The 22,417-nt window shown below is 44.0% G+C and overlaps 1 protein-coding gene across 5 annotated transcripts in view; it reads right to left on the bottom strand.

Annotated features, from left to right (window-relative positions):
- Positions 1-732: 732 nt before the first annotated feature.
- BICRAL (BICRA like chromatin remodeling complex associated protein) overlaps positions 733-22,417 on the bottom strand; it is a 100,369-nt gene continuing 78,684 nt past the window's right edge. For 4 of the 5 annotated variants that reach the window (XM_043449377.1, XM_043449376.1, XM_043449378.1 and 1 more), the window contains 7 exons: positions 12,912-13,017; positions 11,971-12,071; positions 10,264-10,358; positions 9,544-9,689; positions 8,195-8,289; positions 5,534-5,636; positions 733-4,575 (listed from right to left, as the gene is read on the bottom strand). In XM_043449377.1, coding sequence (XP_043305312.1) covers positions 3,788-4,575; positions 5,534-5,636; positions 8,195-8,289; positions 9,544-9,689; positions 10,264-10,358; positions 11,971-12,071; positions 12,912-13,017 — 1,434 coding nt within the window. In that variant the 3' untranslated portion in view covers positions 733-3,787. The remainder of the gene's footprint in view (positions 4,576-5,533; positions 5,637-8,194; positions 8,290-9,543; positions 9,690-10,263; positions 10,359-11,970; positions 12,072-12,911; positions 13,018-22,417) is intronic. The other variant, XM_043449379.1, reaches the window with a different exon arrangement.

Here is a 22,417-nt window from a genome sequence, read left to right as displayed (position 1 = left end):
GATATCCCAACTGCTACCACCTAATGGTGGGGGTGGGGAAGGGAGCCATTAAACCATAAAATAAGGAGGCTACATATAAATTCTAGGCCCCAAAGAAAAAGGTAAGCAGTCTTAGACCCTTACTCCATGAAGTTTCCACTCTGGTAGTTTTCCTGACCATTTTGGTAAAGTGACACTTGGGAGGGAGGCCAGGAATCAGAAGTGCCCCTGGGGCTGACTTTATAGATATAACAGGGGTTATTTCTCAATATAATTTGGTCAAATGTGTGAATCCAAAGGGAAACGTGTTCATTCTGGAACAAGTCTCATGTCAAACAGTTGTTAATCTTTTTCATTTTTTTAAAAAATTTTTTTCATTTTTTACCTATCCCTTAGCCTTCTTGTCCCTGAAGAAACAAAAGAAATATAACGACTAAAGGAAACTTCTTGCAGATTGAGACCCATTTATCTAACCTTCAAATGACCTCATTTTTCCTTCTTTAGTGAAGGGCCCATGTGGCAGGAGCCCTGGGAGGGAGGCCTGGCATGTACATGACTAAACTTTCTCACTGACCAACTTTAATTGGCAACTGCTTGGATAGGCTGATCAATTAAAATCCTACCCCTTCACTGGCAGAGCTAGTTTTGGGTAACAGGATTTAATAACAGAATGCCCGCTGGACACTTACTTACCCTTTTCTTCTGGGAAAAGCAGCCATTCTTCTTTGCAAAATCAAGACAATCACAGTTGCACATTTTCCCAAATCTTTGGCTGTATTGCAATGGTTGTTTCATTTTGTAATCTCCAACTAAACATTTCCTAACCATGGATTAACAATATAGTTACTGACTGGTTTCTTTTAACAGTATTTATCCAACATAACAAAATAAACTGCAATTTGTTATACTTTTTTTTACAAAACATTTTATAAATATTTTTACAAAATGTATACAAAGCAATTTCAAGTGAGACATACTATACAAATGAAGGTATTTAAGCAAATAAAGCCCACACCACACTGACAGTGAGTGACGCGTCCTCTTTAAGTCAAGTCAGTCTGTAAGGCCTCCCTAATCTAACAAAGTCTACTAAATTCTTCAGCACTAAAATAGTTCTTTTTCGTAATTGCCAGTTTAAAATTTGCTTTATCTTTAGGCAGTACTTAAGGACACAGAAAATCAAATGCTTAATAACAAATTCACACTCTTCCACAACAACAACAGAAAGAAAAAAAAATAAAAAGAAAAGAAAATGATTTTTGTTACTGAGTACGAGTAGCTCTAAAACTTAACTTTGACTAATGAACCTTAACAACTGAATGCTGGCCATCCGAGGCTGAGCCCTCACCCTCCACCAGAGGGGCCTCGACATGCGAGTTATGACCTAATCACAGGAATAAAATACATTTCGTAATCGTCATTTGTCATTATCTAGAATCTTTCCTCCGTTAAAAGTAAACTTACATACAAGGACACAAAAATTTACAAGTTTCATTTTGGTAAATTAGGCTCTCCGCTTTCTAGACAAGGGTCAAGTCTTTAAAAATCCCTTTAAGATGGCATATTGAAAAGCTGGGACTGGGGTAGCAGGGCAGGGTAGGGAAGAGGAGAGGTGACAAATACACATGAATCTATCTTGTCTCTTAAGAATTCCACTGATTCGGTAATTAATGTAACTCATTAGTAGCCTCCAAGAAGGCTTCCGGGTATAAATTTTCACAATGAGAAGAATTTGATCAGGAGGAACCACCTTTAAGTCTTGCTAGCAATTAGGGGAGCATGAGCCCTAGGAGAAAAGCCTGTGACATCAAGGGGTTCAGAGCGGGTGTTATCCCAGGGCTGCCCAAACACAAAGTTCCAACTGGCAATACCAACTTATCTTTCTAATATGTTACAATACGGGAAAAAAGGGGAAGTCTGCAACTTGGACATTGGCACAAATAAGGAAAACATGGCAACCGTGAAATGGCCCAGATTTTCCGGTTTCTATTGGCTCAGGGGTGGAAGGGGGAAGAAGGTATTTTGCTTTTGTGAATCCTGGCGGTCTCCCAGGATTTCTCTGTGTGTTGGTGGGGGGGACGGGCACTCAGGGGCAGGGAGAGTCTAGGTCTTCTGTTGTGTTTTCTAAGAATCAGAAGCCCTCCTTTCCGTTGCAGGCCAATTCAGAAAAGAAATGCCCAACATGATGACAGGGGGTTGTCCTCATTTTGGGGAAGGCCAGAAGTAGATCTTGGCAACGTGTTCGAGTGAAGACAAGTGGGAGTTCCTCTAAAGCCAGAGAGATGGACAGAAGAGATGAGAGCCTGTCCACATAAGAGGGAGGGTGACTGTGTACATGCTGTAGCCAAAATAACCTCTGTACCTGAACAGCCCAGACACACGCACACACGTATGTCAGACAGCACACACGGAGCGCCACGTGTAGCGGTCCCAGTGCTAGGGGACACTGACGGTTGCAGTGACCTTGAGAATGAAAGGGACAACAGAAATGGGAGGACCTGGGGCAGGCGTACAAGAAAGGAAAATGGGGAAAGCTCCCTGAAAAGAAATATAAATAAATAAAGCAATAAGTCACATCGATGAACATGAACATGGGCCAAACAGAAACCGTGACGGGGCGTGTCCTTTGGCTCTCCAGTGGGCATCCGGGGCTCAGATCTTTCCTTTCAGTGGTGGGCTGGCTGGTTACCTTTGGTTTGTCTATGTTTTGGTAATGATTGCTGCGGGGGGGTGTGACTACTGTTCTCAGACAACAAGAAGCAGAAACAAGGCCAAAGTCCCCTTAACATTTAAACTGAAAAATTCTAACACAGTTTTCAAATGAAAGTGCTTTTGACGCTTGGCTATTTGTTGTGGGAGGGGGTGCAAAGAGAGATTGAATGAAACAAAACCCAGCAACCAACAGAAACATACATTGTATGTTGACTAGATCCAATTGTAGAATGCAAAACGCTTGTTTTTTTCTCAACAGTGAACATCATATATATGCTTTTACATATATACATATTATATTCCTCAAGGCTCGATCCTGGCCTCCCCCGTACACTGTGCCACTTATCTAGTTTCCATTTTTCCTTTATTTTGCCTGGTGAGATTATCTCAAGTCATGCTGTCGCAACTCAAAAACAAAGTTTTCCCTAGATGAAATTCAACGTGGATATGCTGAAGAGGTGAGGCTTTGCTCAGGGAGCATCAGAAAAGCACTTGAACGAACAGGAAGCCCTGCTGTGCGCTCCAGGTGCTCAGGCCAGGGCTGTGGGTCCCAGCGGAGCAGCCGGGGCTAACTGCTCACAGATGGCCGGGGGGAGAGCCGTGCGGTCTCCTGGCCCACGACAACCCCGAGACCCACCCCCCTCAAAGCCCAAATTTGGAGATACAGTGGGGATATTCTTTAAAAAGTATCTTCTAACAGTCCTGTTTGATTTTCTGTAATAAAGTCTGTTCTTTTCAAATGACTTATGATTGTCAGAATTTTACCTAGGGCCAAGTGTACTGTGATCTCATTGAATTACAGTGTTTGGGAAAAAAAATAAACAAACAAAAAAATGACGATAAGCACTTTGAAAACACTTGAAATGTATAGGGCCTATCAGACTGCTTTCTAATAATGATCAGCTTTACTGAAAGATCTCCCTGTAACCACGAGTATTGCTCTTAAACAAAGAATGGGATTGAAATTAGAAAGAATAACCTGTGATGAGAGATCAAGCAGGCTGGAGACAGGAGACCGTTTCCATTGCTTTTGCCAGGAAAGAATGTAACTTGTCCGGGGCGGGGTCTTGGGGCGGGTGCGGGGAGGACTGCGCTATTAACACTCTAGGATACTATTTACAGCTGCTTCTAAAATAGAGTCAGTTTCTACGACGCCTTCACTGTGGTCCGGGATGAACTTTTCCAGGCAGTTTTCCTGCGAAGCCATTGGAGAAAAGTTGGGGAAATCTAACTCGACAGAGCCGCTAACCGTGGGGTCACTCTGGGACTGCCGCCCAGCCTTTTTGAGTTCCAAAATGTTCTTAAATGTCGTTTCTAAACTCTTAGTGAGCTGGAGATCGGGCTGGGGCTCGCCTGACCCTTTCATGATGTCTGTGTGTAAAACTTCATTCTTTGGAGAATTCCGCAGTGTCTTGTCCTGGAAGGAGCTATTACAGGTCATCTCCAGGTGCGAATCTACGAGGAGGCTTGAGAGTTTGCTGTCAGGACCGTGATCTGCTCTGGATAAGTTTTTCCGGTGGCCTTCAGGGCCGGGCGAGCACTCGCTGCCTTTTGTGGAGTCTCTCCGGCTGCTTTTCTCTTCAGACGCACTCCGGTACTGAGCGGAGCCCACTTTGTCAAATTTCAGTGCTCTGCCGAGGCAGTCGGTTTTTTTAGAAATGTTTCCTTCTGCAGAGACCACGATGTGATTAGGCACTAGATGAAACTGGTCATGATTCGTTGGTTCTGCCAGGCCTGCTTTGCCTCGGTCTCTGCCCTGGGCCTTGGCCGTCAGATGCACAGAACTTGTTGTTTTACCGCCATGCTGGTCACTCCGGCCGAACTGCGTCTCATGGGCAGCTTTATCGAGTTTGAAGGAACAACAGAAATCAGCCTGAAAACCCTCTGCAATTAGGAACGAAAAGCACGTTAATGAAAGAAGGAGACAGTGAGGACGAGACAGCAGCCCCTCAGTGGGTCAGGTGCAAACTGCCCCACCTCACCCTCTAAGTCAGTCGTTCACGTCCAGGAACATGCAGAAGCACAGTTGGAGGGTGTCCTATAAAAGCAACCTGTAAATGATATATGGAAGTGGGAACCAGAACGGGAAGAAAACTTGTAGGAATAAAAACATTTATAGGATGGTGAAAATATGGGTGAAAATCCATACTCCACAAATTTTTATAATGTTACTGGATTTAAAAATTTCAGAGGCTGGAAAATAGTATGGAGAATACTTTTTTTTCTGTTTTTCAGCCATACCGTGTGGCATGCAGGATTTTAGTTTCCCAATCAGGAATAGGACCCATGCCACCTCCATTGGCAGGCAGATTCTTAACCACTGGACCACCAGGGCAGTCCTGAGAATCCATTTCTAAAAGACGGGATGTGGGTTGACTCTAGCATGATGCAAACAGCAGGAAGCTGATGGGGTGTTCAAAGAGTACCCACAAGGAGCACTACCATCCATTAGCTTATGGGCAGGGACTGGGCCTCACTGACTCCCCCCAACAAGGCCTGGCACACAGTAAAACAACTCAATAATTGGCTGAGGTTTAGTTGCCTCTGGGAAGGCTTCTGACTTACTTTAGTTCTCAAAAACTAGAGAAAGATTGAGAAGTGTGAGTTTACAGGAGAGAAGAAGATTCAGTTAACAGAATGTAAAATTCCGGTTTGGATTTTGCAGAACATAGACCTTCTCAGAGGATTCATATCCTGCTCTCAACTCCAGATTTTTTCACCCTGGAATCCAGGATCTACCTTCAGGTCTCATACCGCAAGGTCAGTTCAGAAAGTCTCCCCAAAGCCACAGCCCCGGAACCCTGGCAGGAGCTCTCCTCGGCTTTCACTTGACATTTCTTACCGGGGTCTACGAGTGCCAGACGCTTGTCCCGGGACAGAGAAGCTCTTTCCTCCTGGTTAAACATTCTGTCGATCATCACCATCTCAGCGGAGGGGTTGATCCGCTAAAAATGAGAGAGTCTAGTCATTTCAGATGCCTTTTAACAACTGCGAACATCTTGCTGCATTTGGGGGACAGAGGAAGCAATCAGAGAAGAAAATGTGTTTATCATTGACATATTTTTTAAAATCGTATTTTTTGGGAAAAGGTTATTTACAACATTGGTACAAACTTCAAAAGGTACTTAAAGGGGATGTGGAAAGTAAGCCTTCCTTCTTTACCTGACCTGTGCAATGCCTTGCCCACCCACCCAGGGCCCTCTCTGGAGGTACCCTCTGCCAAGCAGTTTAACAAACTCTTCCAGAGATATTTTATGCACACGCACACATTTACATTATTCATTCTCTATTTTTTGCATAGAAATTACAAGCAACTATATGCACTATTCTTTGCTTATTTCCTCCTCTGCTTAATAATATGTTGGAAATCTTATTGTTCAGATACTCTTTTACTTTATATTTTGCTATGCTATTACTGTGTTTTCTTTTGGCCTTGCAGCACAGCTTGTGGGATCTTAGTCTCCTGAGCAGGGATTGAACCTGGGCCATGGTAGTGAAAGTGCAGAGTCCTAACCACTGGACCGCCGGGGAATTCCCTATGATCGTGTTTTGTATTAACGCTTTCCTTAGAATTATTTCTTGCTGTACAGAGTCAAATCTTATTTATTCTTATTTAACATAAAAATCATGGCAGACATAGTTTGTCCAAATAATTAGTCCCTTTGTCCAAATCTGTCCAAATGATCCTTTTCTCATGAATGACAGAGTTAGTCTTTTTGATATCTCAGTTTTATTGCAGAAATGATTGTCAAAGTAAGAACAACTGTTTCAGACTTTGGTGGCACAATTTAAAATAAATATATATAGGTTATAGGCATATCTCGTTTCATTGTGCTTTGTAGATATTGCACTTTTTTTTAAACAAATTGAAGGTTTGTGGCACCCCTGCATTGAGAAAGTCTATTGGCACCATTTTCCCAACAACATTTGCTCACTTCATGTCTCTGTGTCATGTTTTGGTAATTCTCCCAATATTTCAAATCCTCTGGCAGCAAAAAGATTACAATTCACTGAAGGCTCAGATGATGGTTAGCATTTTTAAGCAATAAAGTATATTTAAATGAAGATATACATATTTTTGTTCTGGACACAATGCTATTGCATACTTAACAGACTGTAGTATAGTGTAAACATAACTTTTATATGTACTAGGAAACCAAAAAGTTCATGTGAATTTTACTGTGATAGTCACTTTATTGAGGTGGTCTGGAACTAAACCCTCAATATCTCTGAGGTATGCCTATTTTTATACACACACACACACACATATAAACACATACATACATACATATTTACACTATCCTGTATACACACATAATGTAGTCCACCTATTCTTCCAAGATAAATTTTCAAAGCTGATTTCAAATTAAAAGCCAGCTGTGGACTCCCTGGTGGTACAGTGGATAAGAATCCACCTGCCAATGCAGGGAACATGGGTTCAATCCGTGGTCTGGGAAGAGTCCCACATGCCTTGGGGAACTAAGCCCACATGCTGTTAACTACTAAGCCTGTGCTCTAGAGGCCGGGAACTGAAACTACTGAAGCCCATGAACCCGAGACACGAGAAGCCACTGCAATGAGACATCTGCGCACCACAACGAGAGAGCAGCCCCTGCTTGCTGCAACTAGAGAGAAGCCAGTACATAGCAACAAAGACTCAGCGCAACAACAACAAAAAAAGCCACTTGTAAGAGACCAATTTATTAGTCTGTATGATTTTAGAACTGCTTCTAAAATCTCAGACTTGGGCTTTCCATCATTTTCAGAGCTATCTTATTCCTTTCTCTAATTCACTGTGCTTTAAAATCAATTTTAGTTTCTATCTGGAGGGCTGAAAATGCTCTGAAATTAGGGAGTGCTGATGGCTGCATAGTCTGTGAACATATTAAAATCCATCAGGTGGTACATTTTGAAATGAAGCATGATTTTTATGACTTTAGTGATCTCTCAACTGAAAACAAGACAAAACTAATTTTAATGTCTGTCACCTCATCTCTTCAGATATTATTCTGAACAACCTTCAGCAGAAGTGCCACCGGTCCGCTCCTGCCTCTTCCGGTTGATGAGAGGCGGTGGACAGCATCGGAGTATGGAGGTGGGTCAGGTGGTCCTGGTCTGAATCCCAGCTCTGCTAATTGCAGAGCTAACTTACTGGCTGTGTGGCGTTGGGCAAATCACGTAACCAAGCCCCAATTCCTCACTTGGAACCAGGAAAACAATGGCAGAGATTGAGAGTGATCAGTCATGGAGAGAACAGTGCTTGTATTTGGGTCGGCCAATAAGTTTGTACGGAAAATGTACAGAAAACCTGAACAAACTTTTTGGCCAACCCACAGCTGCTGTTAGTAGTAGGTATAGGCGAAAGCAAGTTTTTCTACAATTTTAACTATCTGTTCCTTTTCAACTATGGTGGGAAAATGTAATTCCTTGAAGTTTTTGTCTCTGAATTGGTAGCTGTGACCTGTGGAGTTTAAGAAACAGACTGTGCTCAGTGGAACTTTACCATGGCATCCTCCAAGAGCAGGCATCTGTACTTGTTAAGCATAGCTTGGGTCCTTTTCAGGAGCTGAGTGGCAACTGTTTCAAATTCATTGTCAACTTTAAAAAGAGAGAGAGAGAAAAAAATAGTGAGAGAGTGCACATCAACCACTAGGTCCTTCATTTCTCCATTTTCTCTCTGAGTTTAGCTCTTCCTTGGTTAGACATGATGCTTCTGTGCGGCGTTCCCTTACTGTTCACTGGCATGTGCTCTCAGAAACCCATTTTAATACTAGCTTATTTTAACTCTGATTAGGAAACCAACAACATAACTCCCTTAAGACCATCTGTAAAAGAAAACCACGAAACCCAGAACAGCAGCAAGTACCCACGAACAGAGAATCACCTACTAGCTCAGGGCACCGAAGCCTCCACTCCCTTCCAAAGCAGGAAAACCCGAAACCATTGAGACAATGAGGTCCTGCTGTCTGGGCTGGGCAGACCAGCTTCCCGAAACCACACCAGCTAGTCCACGGCATCTCGCAGGTCATGGTCTTGTGGGTCTGTCCTCTGTCTTCAAAGGTCTCACAGTTCCCACTCCGCTCTTCTCAGAGCCTCCAAATCCCTATTTTATGCTGCATGAGGATGAAGAGCACCCTGGCCCTCCCAGGGAAGCTCTCAGTGGGCTGATGGCTGCGCTCCCATTAGAGACCCTGGCCGGAGGGACAAGTCTGCGGGCAGCTGGGGGACTGATTCAAGCAGCGGAGGGGGCCTAACGGGGTCCAGGCTGGGAACGGTGGTGGGAAGGAGAGTAGAACTGGGTAGCATGGCTGGGAGAGGCAGCAGGGCCAGGCATCGAAACGGGCTGAGCTCGAGGTGGGATAAGAGGACATTACTTCTAAATGTTTTGCCAGTTTCTGGATGTGGAGCAGTGCCTTGGACTTCCTTTGGAACCTCAAAGCTTTTGGAGGGCTACAGTATCTATCGAATTCATAAAGGTGATGCTAACAGCTCAGGGTATGGGTGCACTCAGCCTAAATGCAAGGACTGTGCCTGAATCACCGTGCAGAGCACCTAGCCCAGGCTGTCCCACCTGTAGCCAGAGTCCCGACAATGTTCTGCATTCACTGCCCTCAAACTTGCCCATAAAATGTCCAGATATTTGGGTACCCCTTCACAGAATGCTGAGAAAAATAAGTCACAATTCTCAACATGGACTGGGAAACCAAGTACATTGGGAAGATGGCAGGTCTGCGATGAAGAAGAGTAACCCAGCGACCACCTGGGGCGCCGTGGCTCGGGTTCTCCTGTGGGGCGTGTCCCCGGCAGGCGGTCTGGGGTCAAGGTGGCACTCTGGGGCTCCAGCCTGCTCACCTTTCTTCAGGTCCTCCTCCGTGGGCATGGAGCCCTGGCACACGTGATAGGACAGCAGCCTCTGCACCGCGTCACCGAGCGACCGGAACTGGCTTTTGTCAGGCGTCACCGCAAGGGCTTGGTCCCTCTGTAACTGCTGGAGAATGCTGTCACAGAGAAATTGCCGATGGCTGTGTTGAGTCATGTCATGAAATCTAATCACAACAATTCGCATGCAAAGACAATGAGACGCCCAGGGATGTTATCAAATATGGTATAGTTTTATACTTTATACATCATGGTGGGTTTAGTTTAGTCTGACCCTGAGTTTAGTCTCAAACTATGACCCTGGCCTCTAAAGCACCATGTTTCCACCAACCATTCAAGCGGGTGCTCACACAGACCCTGGCAATGCCTCACCACTGGCCAGCTAAGCTTATGGTTACCATTTCTGTTCTGAACATAGGGATTTATCAAACCGTTCTTCTCAGAGACCCTGAGGCCAGTCAAAGGGTATGTGGCTGCTAAGAAGGCAAAGAACTATTCTTAAGAACAAAAGGGTAAGCAGTAGGCTCAAACTACATTTGATATATATACAGGTGCTAACAAACTAAAGGGAAAGACTTCCAAAGTATACTTTAAAAAATATATAGTATAATGACCCGACTGCTGTTGTCTATTTGTTGAAGGTTAGGAACCTAGAAAAACATTCAAAATGGATCATTTCCGAAGGGGACTCACAAAGCTCCTTTAGTCAGCTGTTTGGCAGCAGGCCTCTTCTGTCCTCCCGGATGACCATCCACCTGAGGACAAAACACACCTCTTCTTAGTTCCTTCTGTAGAAAACATAAGCAGAACACAGTTCATAAAGGTCACTGTGGCTGCAGTCTTCTCAACTCTCTATCAATAGCACACTCTAAGAATGTAGAATTTGCCATGTTGGAAAACAAAACAAGGAAGTCCCATAGATTCATGCAGCAAAGCTGCAGTGTCAAGATTATAGAAAGCTGTGCTATCAGCTCCTTGAAGGGATTCACTTGTACCTTAAAGCCTGAATTCCTAGCTCCCTCTACAAACGCTTCATTATATTTTTGTTTTTTCCTTTGGCCACCTCGTGACACATGGAACTTTCCTGACGAGGGATCAAACTCATGCCCCACTGCAGTAGAAACAGAATCTTAGCCACTGGACAACCAGGGAAGCCCTTAAATGCTGATTATTATTATTATTTTTAATTTGGCTGCACTGGTTCTTAGTTGCAGCATGTGAAATCTAGTTCCCTGACCAGGGATCGATCTCGGGACCCCTGCATTGGAAGCACAGAATCTTAGCCATTGGATGACCAGGGAAGTCCTTTCGTTATATTTTTGAAAAAAATAATATTTTAAGTGCCAACTTCATAAACAACTGAAAATTCAGTAGAGAGTCTTTAACTCATCTTCTCAGTGGTAAATAAGGGAGCAAACATATCTGAGCTCTTGTTACATCCAGTCCAGATGTGTGATCTATCAGGGTATTTCTTAGATCATAGTAAAGAACAAATACTCCTAATGTCAGAACCTGAGAACTGAGCCAGATCCTTCACTGAGTATTCCAGGCAGGCCCAGACGATCACAAATTTCATTAAGCTATTAACTGGTAAAACTGATGGAAAAGAAACTAAGGCCTTAAAAAATGGAAGACAAAAAAATTTGTTTCTTCTTTTTTAGACCAGTGGATGAGTTAAAAGACCATAGGGTTTGACTACTTCATATACTCCGACAGGGGAAAAAAATCTCTAGTATAACTAAGAGGAACAGATCCACTTTTGATAAGATAATGGTCATTATCATTCAACAGTAAACTACATTTTTTGAGTGCCTATGATGTGCTGGCTGCTGGTATATTATTTTTTATATTCAGAATCATTTTTATTTTTAAAAGATAAATTTTTGCACTGTTTTATTTAATAAGTACTTAATATTTTCACATGAATACATTTTCCAAGAAAAATCAGAATGGAATTTTTCAACTAAAATGTAATTCAAAGGCTTTAAATTATTGTTTCTTTAAACAAATGTATTAATGTATTACCATAATTTATTTTGGGACACATTCTATTTACTTTTTCTCTTGAGGATTAATTTTTTATTTTTAATTAAACTTTCTGTTTTGGAGTATAGCTGATTAATAATGTTGTGATAGTTTCAGGTGGACAACTGCTGGTATATTATTGATTCATAAGGAAATGATAGCACCGAAAGTATGTAAGGAATAGATGCATTCATCCTAGAAACATCGACATTACAAGACCTGGCCCTTGGGGAAGGTCTTCAATGAGTACTTTTGTGGGCATCAGGGTTGACTGTGCAGACGATGCCAGAGAGCCTCTAGTAAGCAGAAGGGGATGTGACATTTTCTTTCAATCACACTGATTATTAAGAAGAAGCCAGGCAAACTGTCTTCTACCTGCACCGCTGGCTGGCCAGGAGGTGATCCAACGACTTTTTCCTGTTGGGGCTGTGTGGTTCCTAAGGACGCTGGTATAACTTTGCTTCCAGAATCCTGCCCTATTAGAATGAACACATGAGACAACGTTCAACAGAAACAGTAAATCAGGCCCGGCAGGTAACCCCTAGAGTCCAATATACACACATTACTGAACTTGTTGAAATAGATTTATCATGGATGTTGGCTATGAGAAAGGAAAGCAGGAAGTACATTTATCTACCAAAGCGCAAAAAGCAGAGGTAAGGGTTATGAAAGATTATTTAGGTAATACATAGAAATAAACACATACATAAATGGTAATAAACAAAAGCTGTCAAATGCTACAGTTTCAAATCATCTAAGGTCTACGGAATAGGCCTCAAGCCAGTGATCTGTCAGTACCACCGAACCTCCAAATACTCACAACTTAAGGAAAGGGAGGCCCAAACAGAGGACTGGCTACTAGTGTTCATAGTGTCATCTTTTCTAGTACTTATTGAGTAGTGTGGGTGTTCAAAGCTTTAGAAGAAATGGGAGACATGACCCATGATACTTTCTGTCTCAGATGGGTGAATTCTAAATATACCTATACAAAGCAATGTGAGGATAGCTGCAAAGTCACATGTGCCATATAATACTATTTTCATTTTACTATTTTCAAAATACTAGGTTTCACTCTTTCTAAGCAGCACACTTTTTGAACATAATTTAATAGAGATGTTTTAATTTCTCATTTTTTATATAAAATGATGGCACAGATGCAACACGGTATATAACTCAGGTGGAAGGGATACAGAAAGCAGGGAGGATCAGACTGGAGGTGAGGTGGAGTGGAAGAGATGCAGGATGACGGGTGTGCAGAGGGTGTCCCCTGGGAAGACAGGCACGGATTGAGGAGAGCTCACGGCGGGGCTCCTGACCTGGCAGTGCGGTGCTCAAGAGGCCTGGCATGGGCGCTGGCCTCAGGCCATCTGTGGTCTTGGAAGCAGAAATGGGGGAAGTCTGATTCAAGCTTTTTTTCTGAGCCTGTGAAAAACATGGCCGAGATGGAAAAATTAAATCCACGATAAAAGCTTTAAAAGATCACTTAAAATGTCAACCAAGTCAGTTAATGAGTCTCCTGCATCACCTTCAGGTTAGATTATAAAACAACTGTCCCTGTCACATTGGGAGAACTGCAAAGAGTATCCCCTTGCAGGCTGAGTCTTCTTGACACCAGTCAGGGATGCAGAGTTCATTGACACCAGCTGCTTTCTTGCTCCTGGAACTCCTGTGTTCATGGTGCTCAGATGCAAAGCTGAGCCTGGAACTCAGTTTCTACCCCTCAACAGTTTCTAGCTTCAGGACTGCTTTATCACACCTGCAAGGATTATGACCTTGACTATGCAGGGTCTGCAGGAATACTGACCACCCAGTCAGGACCTAAGTGCCAACCCCAGTCTACTGTCAACGCTTGCTATTTGCTGTGTAGATGATCTGAAGCACCTCTCCCCCTGCTGTCTGGGAGGTCTTTGGTTCGTGAAATGACAGCCTCAGGTGGCAGGTAACTGGGAAATGTAAATTCAGCTGAATATTAGAGCAAAATATCACTAGAAAAATTAATCTGATGTTTAAACTGTTATGTGCTTTTCTGTAAATAAGGAAGAGGAACTGGGTGATGTTTAAGGGCTAACAAGGTCTTTCTAGCTCTAAAAAATCTGTTATCTCTATAATGCATTTAAAGTGATAAACAGTTTCTGGGCTTCCTTGGTGGCTCAGCGGTAGAGAATCTGCCTGCAATGTAGCAGACACAAGTTCAATCTCTGGGATGGGAAGATCCCCTGGAGGAAGGCATGGCAACCCACTCCAGTATTCTTGCTTGGAGAATCCCATGGACAGAGGAGCCTGGCAGGCTAGAGTCCATAGGTTCGCAGAGAGTTGGACACGACTAAAGCGACTGAGCACAATAAAGGGTGGGTTTCTCAACCACCCTCAATTTTTAATCCTTTATGTCATGACTATTTCACAGTGCAGTAAGTTTTCAGTTTTTCCTTCACTTTTATATTTTGTACACCAGCAGATGATTTAGTGTAACCATTTCCATGGGTGATGACATGTGACTTTGGCCTAAGAAAAAGTTTCCCACCAACTGTTCACGTGTGGCTGCTCGCACAGAACTGGGTGATGCCTGGTCACTAGCCAACTAAACCAGTGAACTAGATATGTTAATATTTCTGTTCTAAACAGTTAATTATGCTAAACAATGATCTATTTGGCTCCTTTTTCTAATACAAAAATGGAGAGGGATTTGATATTTTCCAAGAGAGACTGGAGGAGGTCATTACAAAGATGGAAATGGTCACCTTGCTCATCTTTCCATTAGCAGGGAAGCTTGGACCTACATCTCTTAAGTCTACAGGCAATATTCATAGTTCTTAGTCAGAACACCACAGGGGAGAACCTCCCAGTCCTCACAGCTTCCCCTGGAACATAACTCCACACTCTCCTATCGCAGAGAAGCCACAAGGAGGATATCCATGTTGTAGGGAGGCCTGAAGCTCTCCTCACAAATATCTCCAGCAGACAGACACTAAGGGCCACCTGGATCTAGTGGTTAGGACTCTGGACTTTCATTGCTGTGGCCCAGGTTCAACCCCCCGGTTGGGGAACTGAGTCCCTACAAGCTGCGATGTGTGGGCAAAAAAAAAAAAAAAAGAAAGAAAGGTGCCACTTTGGATAAAAATACAGATAAAAGTTGGAAAAATGTGGTCTAACAGGGTAAGGCTATATTCTAGATGGGACTCTGAAATAACGAGATCAATAGATGAACAGATGAACCAGAAGGAATATGTTCAAATGACCAAAGTCCTCATAGCAGTGCTGGCAGGACACAACATTTTTGGAATTTTCTTCAATATGCCTAGTTCACATGAAACAGAAGAATTTTATCCTTATTGCTTAAGAGCATACAACTTTGAAAAACTGAACAAATAAATGGCACTACACAGCCTGATCTCCCAACTTACTTATCAGTCAGGACCCTGAATGACTCTTAGCTATTAAACAGACAAATAAAACAAAATCCATGCATACATAAGTAGTAAAACTAGGGAACTCTCCAGTAGTTCAGCGGCTAGGACTCCGAGCTTTCACTGCCGAGGGCTCGGGTTTGATCCCTGGTTGGGAACTAAGACCCCACAAGACGTCCAGCACAGCCAAAACAACAACAAAAAGAAAGTAAAAAAGTACGTAAGAAAAGGAAGGAAGAAATCATCATAAAAGTCAGGAGAAGGCCTGGGGTTAGGAAGGCACACAGAAGGAGGAGGTGGTTTGTGGGAGTACTGATAACATTCTATTTCTTGAGTGGTTCCTCACACAGGTATTTGTTTATAATTATTTGGTTACTGTACGTTTATGTTTTCTTTATTTTCCTAAATGTGTGTGTGTGTGTTTTCATAACATAGAAGAGTAACAAGGAAAAAAAAATACCCTGAACAATCTAATCTAATGTCAAAGCTGCTTTCCAATTGTGATGCTGGAGGAGACTCTTGAGAATCCCTTGGACAGCAAGGAAATCAAACCAGTCAATCCTAAAGGAAATCAGTCCTGAATACTCATTGGAAGGACTGATGCTGAAGCCAAAGCTCCAATATCTTGGCCACATGATGCGAACAGCCAGCTCACTGGAAAAGACCCTGATGCTGGGAAAGAGTGAAGACAAAAGGAGAAGAGGGTGACAGAGGATGAGATGGTTGGATGGCATCACCGACCCAATGGACATGAACTTGGGCAAATTCCACGAGATAGTGAGGAACAGAGAGGCCTGATGTGTTGCAGTCCATGGGGTCGCAAAGAGTGGGACATGACTTAGCAACTGAATGACAATAATAGCAAAGGGAATAAATTGCCGCTGTGTCTGATAGTAAGGCTTCTATCTGCAGGATTCCTCTTGTTTGAGCAGGTTCTGGTATGAGTGTTTTCAGGCCTCCTGCCCACCCGAGTGGGGGTTCAATCCTTGCATCAGTGCATTTTCATCCTCCAGCTACTGCTGGTGCCCCTCACTGTGTCCCTCCGCTGGGGACTGGAATGATCTCCCCAGCTGGTACACTGGGGGGTAACATGGAGGTTGGGTGGGCCAGGTAGGGCCAGGGTGGTGGGGGAATGGCAATCCACCGGGAATGTGGGCTACACCTCCATTCACCAGGTCTGTATGTTTGGAAAGCTCTGCTGCCCGACAGGCCCGCTCCATTTTCAGATGTTACTGGTCGCTCCCAGTCCCCTGCTTTTCAGGGCAGGAATTTTGTCTGTCTGGTTCACTGCTGAATCCCCAGCACCGGAAGAGGGCCTGATACCACAGCGAGCACAGGGTGAATCGCTGTTAGATGAACACAAGGGAGTGAATTCCACAGCAGCGTAAGTTATAGGGGCCTGTACTTCCTCCTAGTCCAATGCCCTCCTCAGCAGCCTGCAGCTTTCTGCCATTCCCCTCCAATTTAGGTTGCCCCTAACTGTCCATCTTTTCCAGAAATAAAATTTATCATTCTGGTCTTTTTTTCCTGAGCTCTAAGGAGAAAACTTCCTCTTGAAATATATTTTCTTTACAATAAACTATTGAAGGCTATTTTCTTGAGAACTTGGCTCCAAGAACTCAGATCACATCAGTGTATGATTTTAACTCTTTAGATCCTGCATTATCTTGATACCATGTGAATACAGAGAAATCCCCCAATGAATCAGAATACCGAATCTAGCCCTATCCAGCTCTGTGGTACACTTTGTAAGAAGCCCACAACAAACTAGCAAGATGATAGTCACCAGGCATCTGCTGAATCAGGGAGGCCACTGGGAATCTTCCCAGCCCACACCCTCCTCTGGGAATTGTCCCCCGCCACAGAAATGGGGTGGAGCCGGTGTGGTGGGCACACAAAGGATGTGAAGAGCCAGAATCCAGGGCAGAGGAACCTCTTCTTCCTGTGGAAAAGTGCCAACCCTGCCAGTGAGCAGCTTCTCCCTCCTAGGGGTGCCTTTCTTTATTTCTACTTCCCTAAAGGGGGCACGTCTTCCTAATTTGAATAAAGACTCTGTACATAATAGCAGCAGAGGCCCCGTGTGGCTGCTTCCTCAGGTCACCCATGACGGGCTCCTCTGGTCAGGGATGACTGAACCACAGGGGCGCCAATCGGATGCTCCTTGGAACTGAGAATGGGGGGAGCGGGAGGGGTACCTAAGAGCAGTAGTTCTCAAGTGCAGGTTTATAGCCTAATTGTACCATGATCGCCTGGGGGCGTTTCTGAAAGACAAAGTTTTGGGGTCATATGCACAAAGATGGATTCAGAAATCCAATGTGGTGTTTAGGAATCTATTATTTAAAAGAGCTCTCCAGGAGATTCTGATGTATTCTCAAGTTGGGGAAACCACTGCACTTGCCAGTCTCCGTTTTTCTTTTTTCTCTTTTTCCAGTCTCTGTTACATGGTTGGCAAATATTGTGACGTTGGCCTGGGGTGGCCATTTGGGGCCAGAAGGGTGAGAGGGGGCCATGAAGGAGAGAGGCAGGCACATGCCATCTTGGAGAGGCCAAGGAAACAGCAGAGAGCCTAGTTCTGACCCTTATAAAGGAGCTGCACTCCACGAGATGTTCTTCTTTTTTTGCTAAACAAGTTAGAGTGAGCTTCTGATAGTTGCAACCCAAAGTACCTTGACTAAGACGTCTAGGCATTCACTGTATATACTATACTACGGTAATCAAAGACAGGGGCTGAAGGATACTGCTACAGGCCTTGCCTTCTGAACATTTATCAGCCAGAGAACACTCAGGAGGGCCCAAACACAGCCCACCAGAGCACCACAGTTATGGTGGCCGATCCCAGGTCCTTAGGCCTGACCAGTAACCCTTTATTTCTCTGGCTAGCTCCCCGCTCATTTTCCACAAAGGCTATTTCATTGTCTTCAAACCTGTAAGCCAGGTAAGAATTCATTCCACCTTCTACCATCAAAGGTCTGACCTCACCTGATCCCCAGTCATCCCTTCCCCCCTTCCCTGTTACAGTGGAAGAAGCATCTCCCCCTTTTTTTCTACAAAGAATCCCACTGATGTCCTGGAATTCATGTCCTCCTCCTTCCCAAGAGCTTTGGAAAAAAGGTCAAGGCTTTCCTGTATCTTATAAAAATCACCCACCAGACTCCACACATCTGTGGAACTACTGCAGGGTCGGTTACTGTCATTTTTCTGGAAGTTGTCCATGCTCATCGCCACACTCCTCATCTCCCCTCATCTATAATCTGGCTTCTGCACAAATCACTCCATGGAAACAAATGTTACCAAGGCCAACAACTGCCTCCCTGTTGCTAAATATGTCAGAAACGTTCCCATCCTGACTTCCGCCAGCCCCTCAGTGACACTCAACTTTATGGACCCCAGCTATCCCTGCCTGCCTCATTTTCCTTTCTTATCTTCCAAACTGCCAAGACCTTTTGGTTTTTTAAAATATTCTGAGTCTCGCCTGCAGACTTGTCTTTCTGTGTCCACCCTCAAAGTGTTGAAGTGCGTTAGGGTTCTCTTCTGGTCACTCTTCCTCTCTACTGACACACTCTTCCTGATGCATTTCCTCCACTCTGGCCGCTTCCATCGTGATATACACGCCAGTCAGTCCCACTTCAGCTTGCATTTTGCCCTCTGCTTCAGCATATGGAGCCGTTTCCCATACAACTATGTTGTCACACAAGTACCTCACCCTTGACAAACATCCTAAACTAAACTCAGAATTTCCCTTCAAACCATGACGTCTTCCCCTGTTCTCTATTTCAGTGAACCTGGGTGTCACAGTCGGAAATCTCAGTTCAGTTCAGTTGCTCAGTCGTTTCTGACTCTTTGTGACCCCATGGACTGCAGCATGCCAGGCTTCCCTGTCCATCTCCCAGAGCTTTCTCAAACTCATGTCCATCAAGTCAGTGATGCCATCCAACCATCTCATCCTCTGTTGTCCCCTTCTCCCACCTTCAGTTTTCCCCAGCATCAGAGTCTTTTCAAATGAGTCAGTTCTTCATATCAGGTGGCCAAAGTATTGGAGTTTTAGCATCAGTCCTTCCAATGAGTATTCAGGACTGGTTTCCTTTAGGATGGACTGGTTGGATCTCCTTGCAGTCCAAGGGACTCTCAAGAGTCTTCTCCAACACCACAGTTCAAAAGCATCAATTCTTTGGCGCTCAGCTTTCTTTACAGTCCAACTCTCACATCCATACATGACTACTGGAAAAACCATAGCTTTGACTAGACAGACCTTTGTTGGCAAAGAAATGTCTCTGCTTTTTAATAAGTTGTCTAGGTTGGTCATATAGCTTTTCTTTCAAGGAGCAAGCATCTTTTAATTTCATGGCTGCAATCACCATCTGCAGTGATTTTAGAGCCCCCAAAAATAAAGTCTCTCACTGTTTCCATGGTTTCCCCATCTATTTGCATGAAGTGATGGGAACAGATGCCATGGTCTTAGTTTTCTGCATGTTGAGTTTTAAGCCAACTTTTTGGCTTAAAAAAGTCGGGAATTTGCATCACCCTTATTCCGCCACTCCAGCCAATCAACCAGAAATTCTATCTGACCTGCTTCAAATCCAGTTCACGCCTCGCCACTTCTACTGCCACCCGGGTGGAGTCGGTTTTCACTGTCACGCTTAGGTTGTGATACCACGATGGCTCTGTGACACAGCATCAAGGTCCCGTGCGATTTAGTGTCTGCTTACCTTTCCCACCTAAATCTTCATGCCTCACTTGAACCTGTTCTCCTTCCCCTGCAGAACCACATTCTCTTCCCTCCCCAAGGCCTTGCACTTGTTTATCCCACTGCCTGAACATTCTCAACTCAGACCCTCTTGTGCTGGATAACTTGCTTTTCCTTTAGGAGGGCTCAGTCAGAAACCACTATTTCATGGAAACCTGCCCCATCTGGGTGACAGGCTCCTTTCTGGAGCCCGGAGCTCCAGGCTGCTCCCACCAGAGCACTGAGAATGCTGGTCAGCTTGTCCGCGCCTTCTGCCCCGCAACAGCCTGTCGTAGCCCTGGGACATGGCCCAGGGCTGGCCACGTGGGTGCTGATACACTGCTGAATGAATGAATCAATGAAGGAAACAGTACAGCGAGTGATTATGTACCTCGTGGGCAGTGTAAACAAAAAGTGCAGAGAGGAGATCAATGGATGGTGTGAGAAAGGCTTCACTCTTTTAGAAGCCTGGATACCCTGATGGAGGGGAAGCCGTCAGGCCAGACAGGAAAGGACATTCAGTGGATACCCATCAGCAGAGGCTTGGGGCTCATGATGAGTCTGGCCTGTTTGGGGAACCATGAGGGGTCGTGCCTGGCTAACCTGAAGAATTCAGCTTGAGTTCAGCTTAAGGGCTGGGCTGGGGGTTTGTACTTTTCTCCTGTGCAATGAGAAGCTCCCAGATGATGTGGTTTAGGTCACCGAACAAATGTTTTGGGAAGATGAATGTGATGGAAACCACACTTTGAGAAGAGGCTGAAGGCAGATTAATCACTCAGACAATGGTGACAGCCCCCTAATGATAATACAAATGGGCCTTGGGAACCGTCTACCTATTGGCCCTTCTTCCTGTTTGCACTTTAGAATCACTTGGGGAGCTTTTGAAAAATGCTAATGCCTAGAGCCTTTAATCCAGACCATTTAAGTCAGAATTTATGGGGGTATCCATATTTTTACAAAGCTCCCCAGATGATTCTATGGCTTGGCTAGAGTTTCCTCATTTTCAAGAGGAAACAAGGGCTTAGAATTAAAGATATGAACTTAGATCACAAAACCAGTCAGTGGCAGAGGAGGACCTGCAAGTGAGCTCTGATTGCTATTCCAACTCTTGTTTTCCCCATTATATCGCTGCCCCTCTTAAAGTCTAGCCCCAAGTACGGATGCAGAAAGGAGAGCAATGGGAGACAGCGTGGTAAGACAGTTAGCAGGTGAAGTCTGCCTTTAGAGCAATTCGCCCATGCTCTGAACCTCCAACTCCTTGATTGCAAAATGGGAACAATAATGCTACCTATGGCCCCAAAGTAAGGATTAGAAATAATACAGATAACCCCTGCATGTACCAGTTGTTAATAATATTATTACTTTCATTGTTATTGGGAAGAATGGATATGAGACACTCAGAGAAGAATTTGTAGGATTCAGTAACCTATTAAAAGTACAGAAGGAAAAGAAAAAAGCAAGAACATCTAGATTATGAAGTCTGAGTGTCTGAGGATTCGGTGGTTCCATGGTAAGGTAGGCAGGCTGAGCTGGATGGGGAAGGAATTAGAAAGGGGCAGGGAAGGTTGGAGACTTCAGTGGTGACCACTCCTGGAAATCTCTCACACAAAGCTGTCAGGGAATTTAAGATCTACTAAATCTATTAGTGATCTAAAGAGAGTTAGGAAAAAAAAAAAAAATAAAGAGAGTTAGACTTAATTTGTTTACTTTTGTTTGACAGGTTAAACTCTTGCAAACTGCACCTCTTTCATCAGTGACTTGTGAAATATTAATCCATTCATGAGAAAGCCTAAGTCCTGTAAATGACTCTTTGCATGAAGAGATTTAAATTCACAGGGCTCCTTAGAGAGATGACTGATTCTAGGTGTGAGGCAAGGAAATCAGAAGACATGCTTACAATGTCTCGTCCCATAGAGTGCTCAAAGGAGGTTAATGCTCAAAGTGGGGTGACAGAAGTACAGAAGCCATCTTAAGTAGGCCTCGCCTCCACTGACCAAACTGGGGACAATTTAAGCATCAAAAGAATAAAGAAAGCAATAGATTGCAACATTAACTATGAAAGAAAATACACAATATTTTAGGGAAATACACTAAAAAATTAGGAGATGAACTTATATGTCTCGATTAGCTTCAGAATAATACTGGGCAGGGAAGCCTGAGTCAGGTATGGATAACACAGAAGCAACCGTGAGTGGGTGAGCCCTGAAGCTGATTGAGCATGAGGGTTCAATACACTATCTTGTCTACTTTTGTTCATGTTTCAAGTTCCTCACAAGGACTCCCCTGCTGGCCCAGTGGTTAAGAATCCTGGGCATACACACTGAGGAAACCAGATCTGAAAGAGACACGTGCACCCCAATGTTCATCGCAGCACTGTTTATAATAGCCAGGACATGGAAGCAACCTAGATGCCCATCAGCAGATGAATGGATAAAGAAGCTGTGGTACATATACACCATGGAATATTACTCACCGTTAAAAAGAATTCATTTGAACCAGTTCTAATGAGATGGATGAAACTGGAGCCGCATTTACAGAGTGAAGTAAGCAGAAAATAAAGAACATTACAGCATACTAACACATATATATGGAATTTAGAAAGATGGTGACGACAACCCTATATGCAAAGCAGAAAAAGAGACACGAAGTAACAGAACAGACTTGTTGAACTCTGTGGGAGAAGGTGAGGGTGGGA

Source organism: Cervus canadensis, chromosome 28 (genome assembly GCF_019320065.1).
Source record: "Cervus canadensis isolate Bull #8, Minnesota chromosome 28, ASM1932006v1, whole genome shotgun sequence".
In the NCBI taxonomy this organism is placed as follows: Eukaryota; Metazoa; Chordata; class Mammalia; order Artiodactyla; family Cervidae; genus Cervus; species Cervus canadensis.
This window is presented reverse-complemented; position numbering and strand designations above follow the sequence as displayed.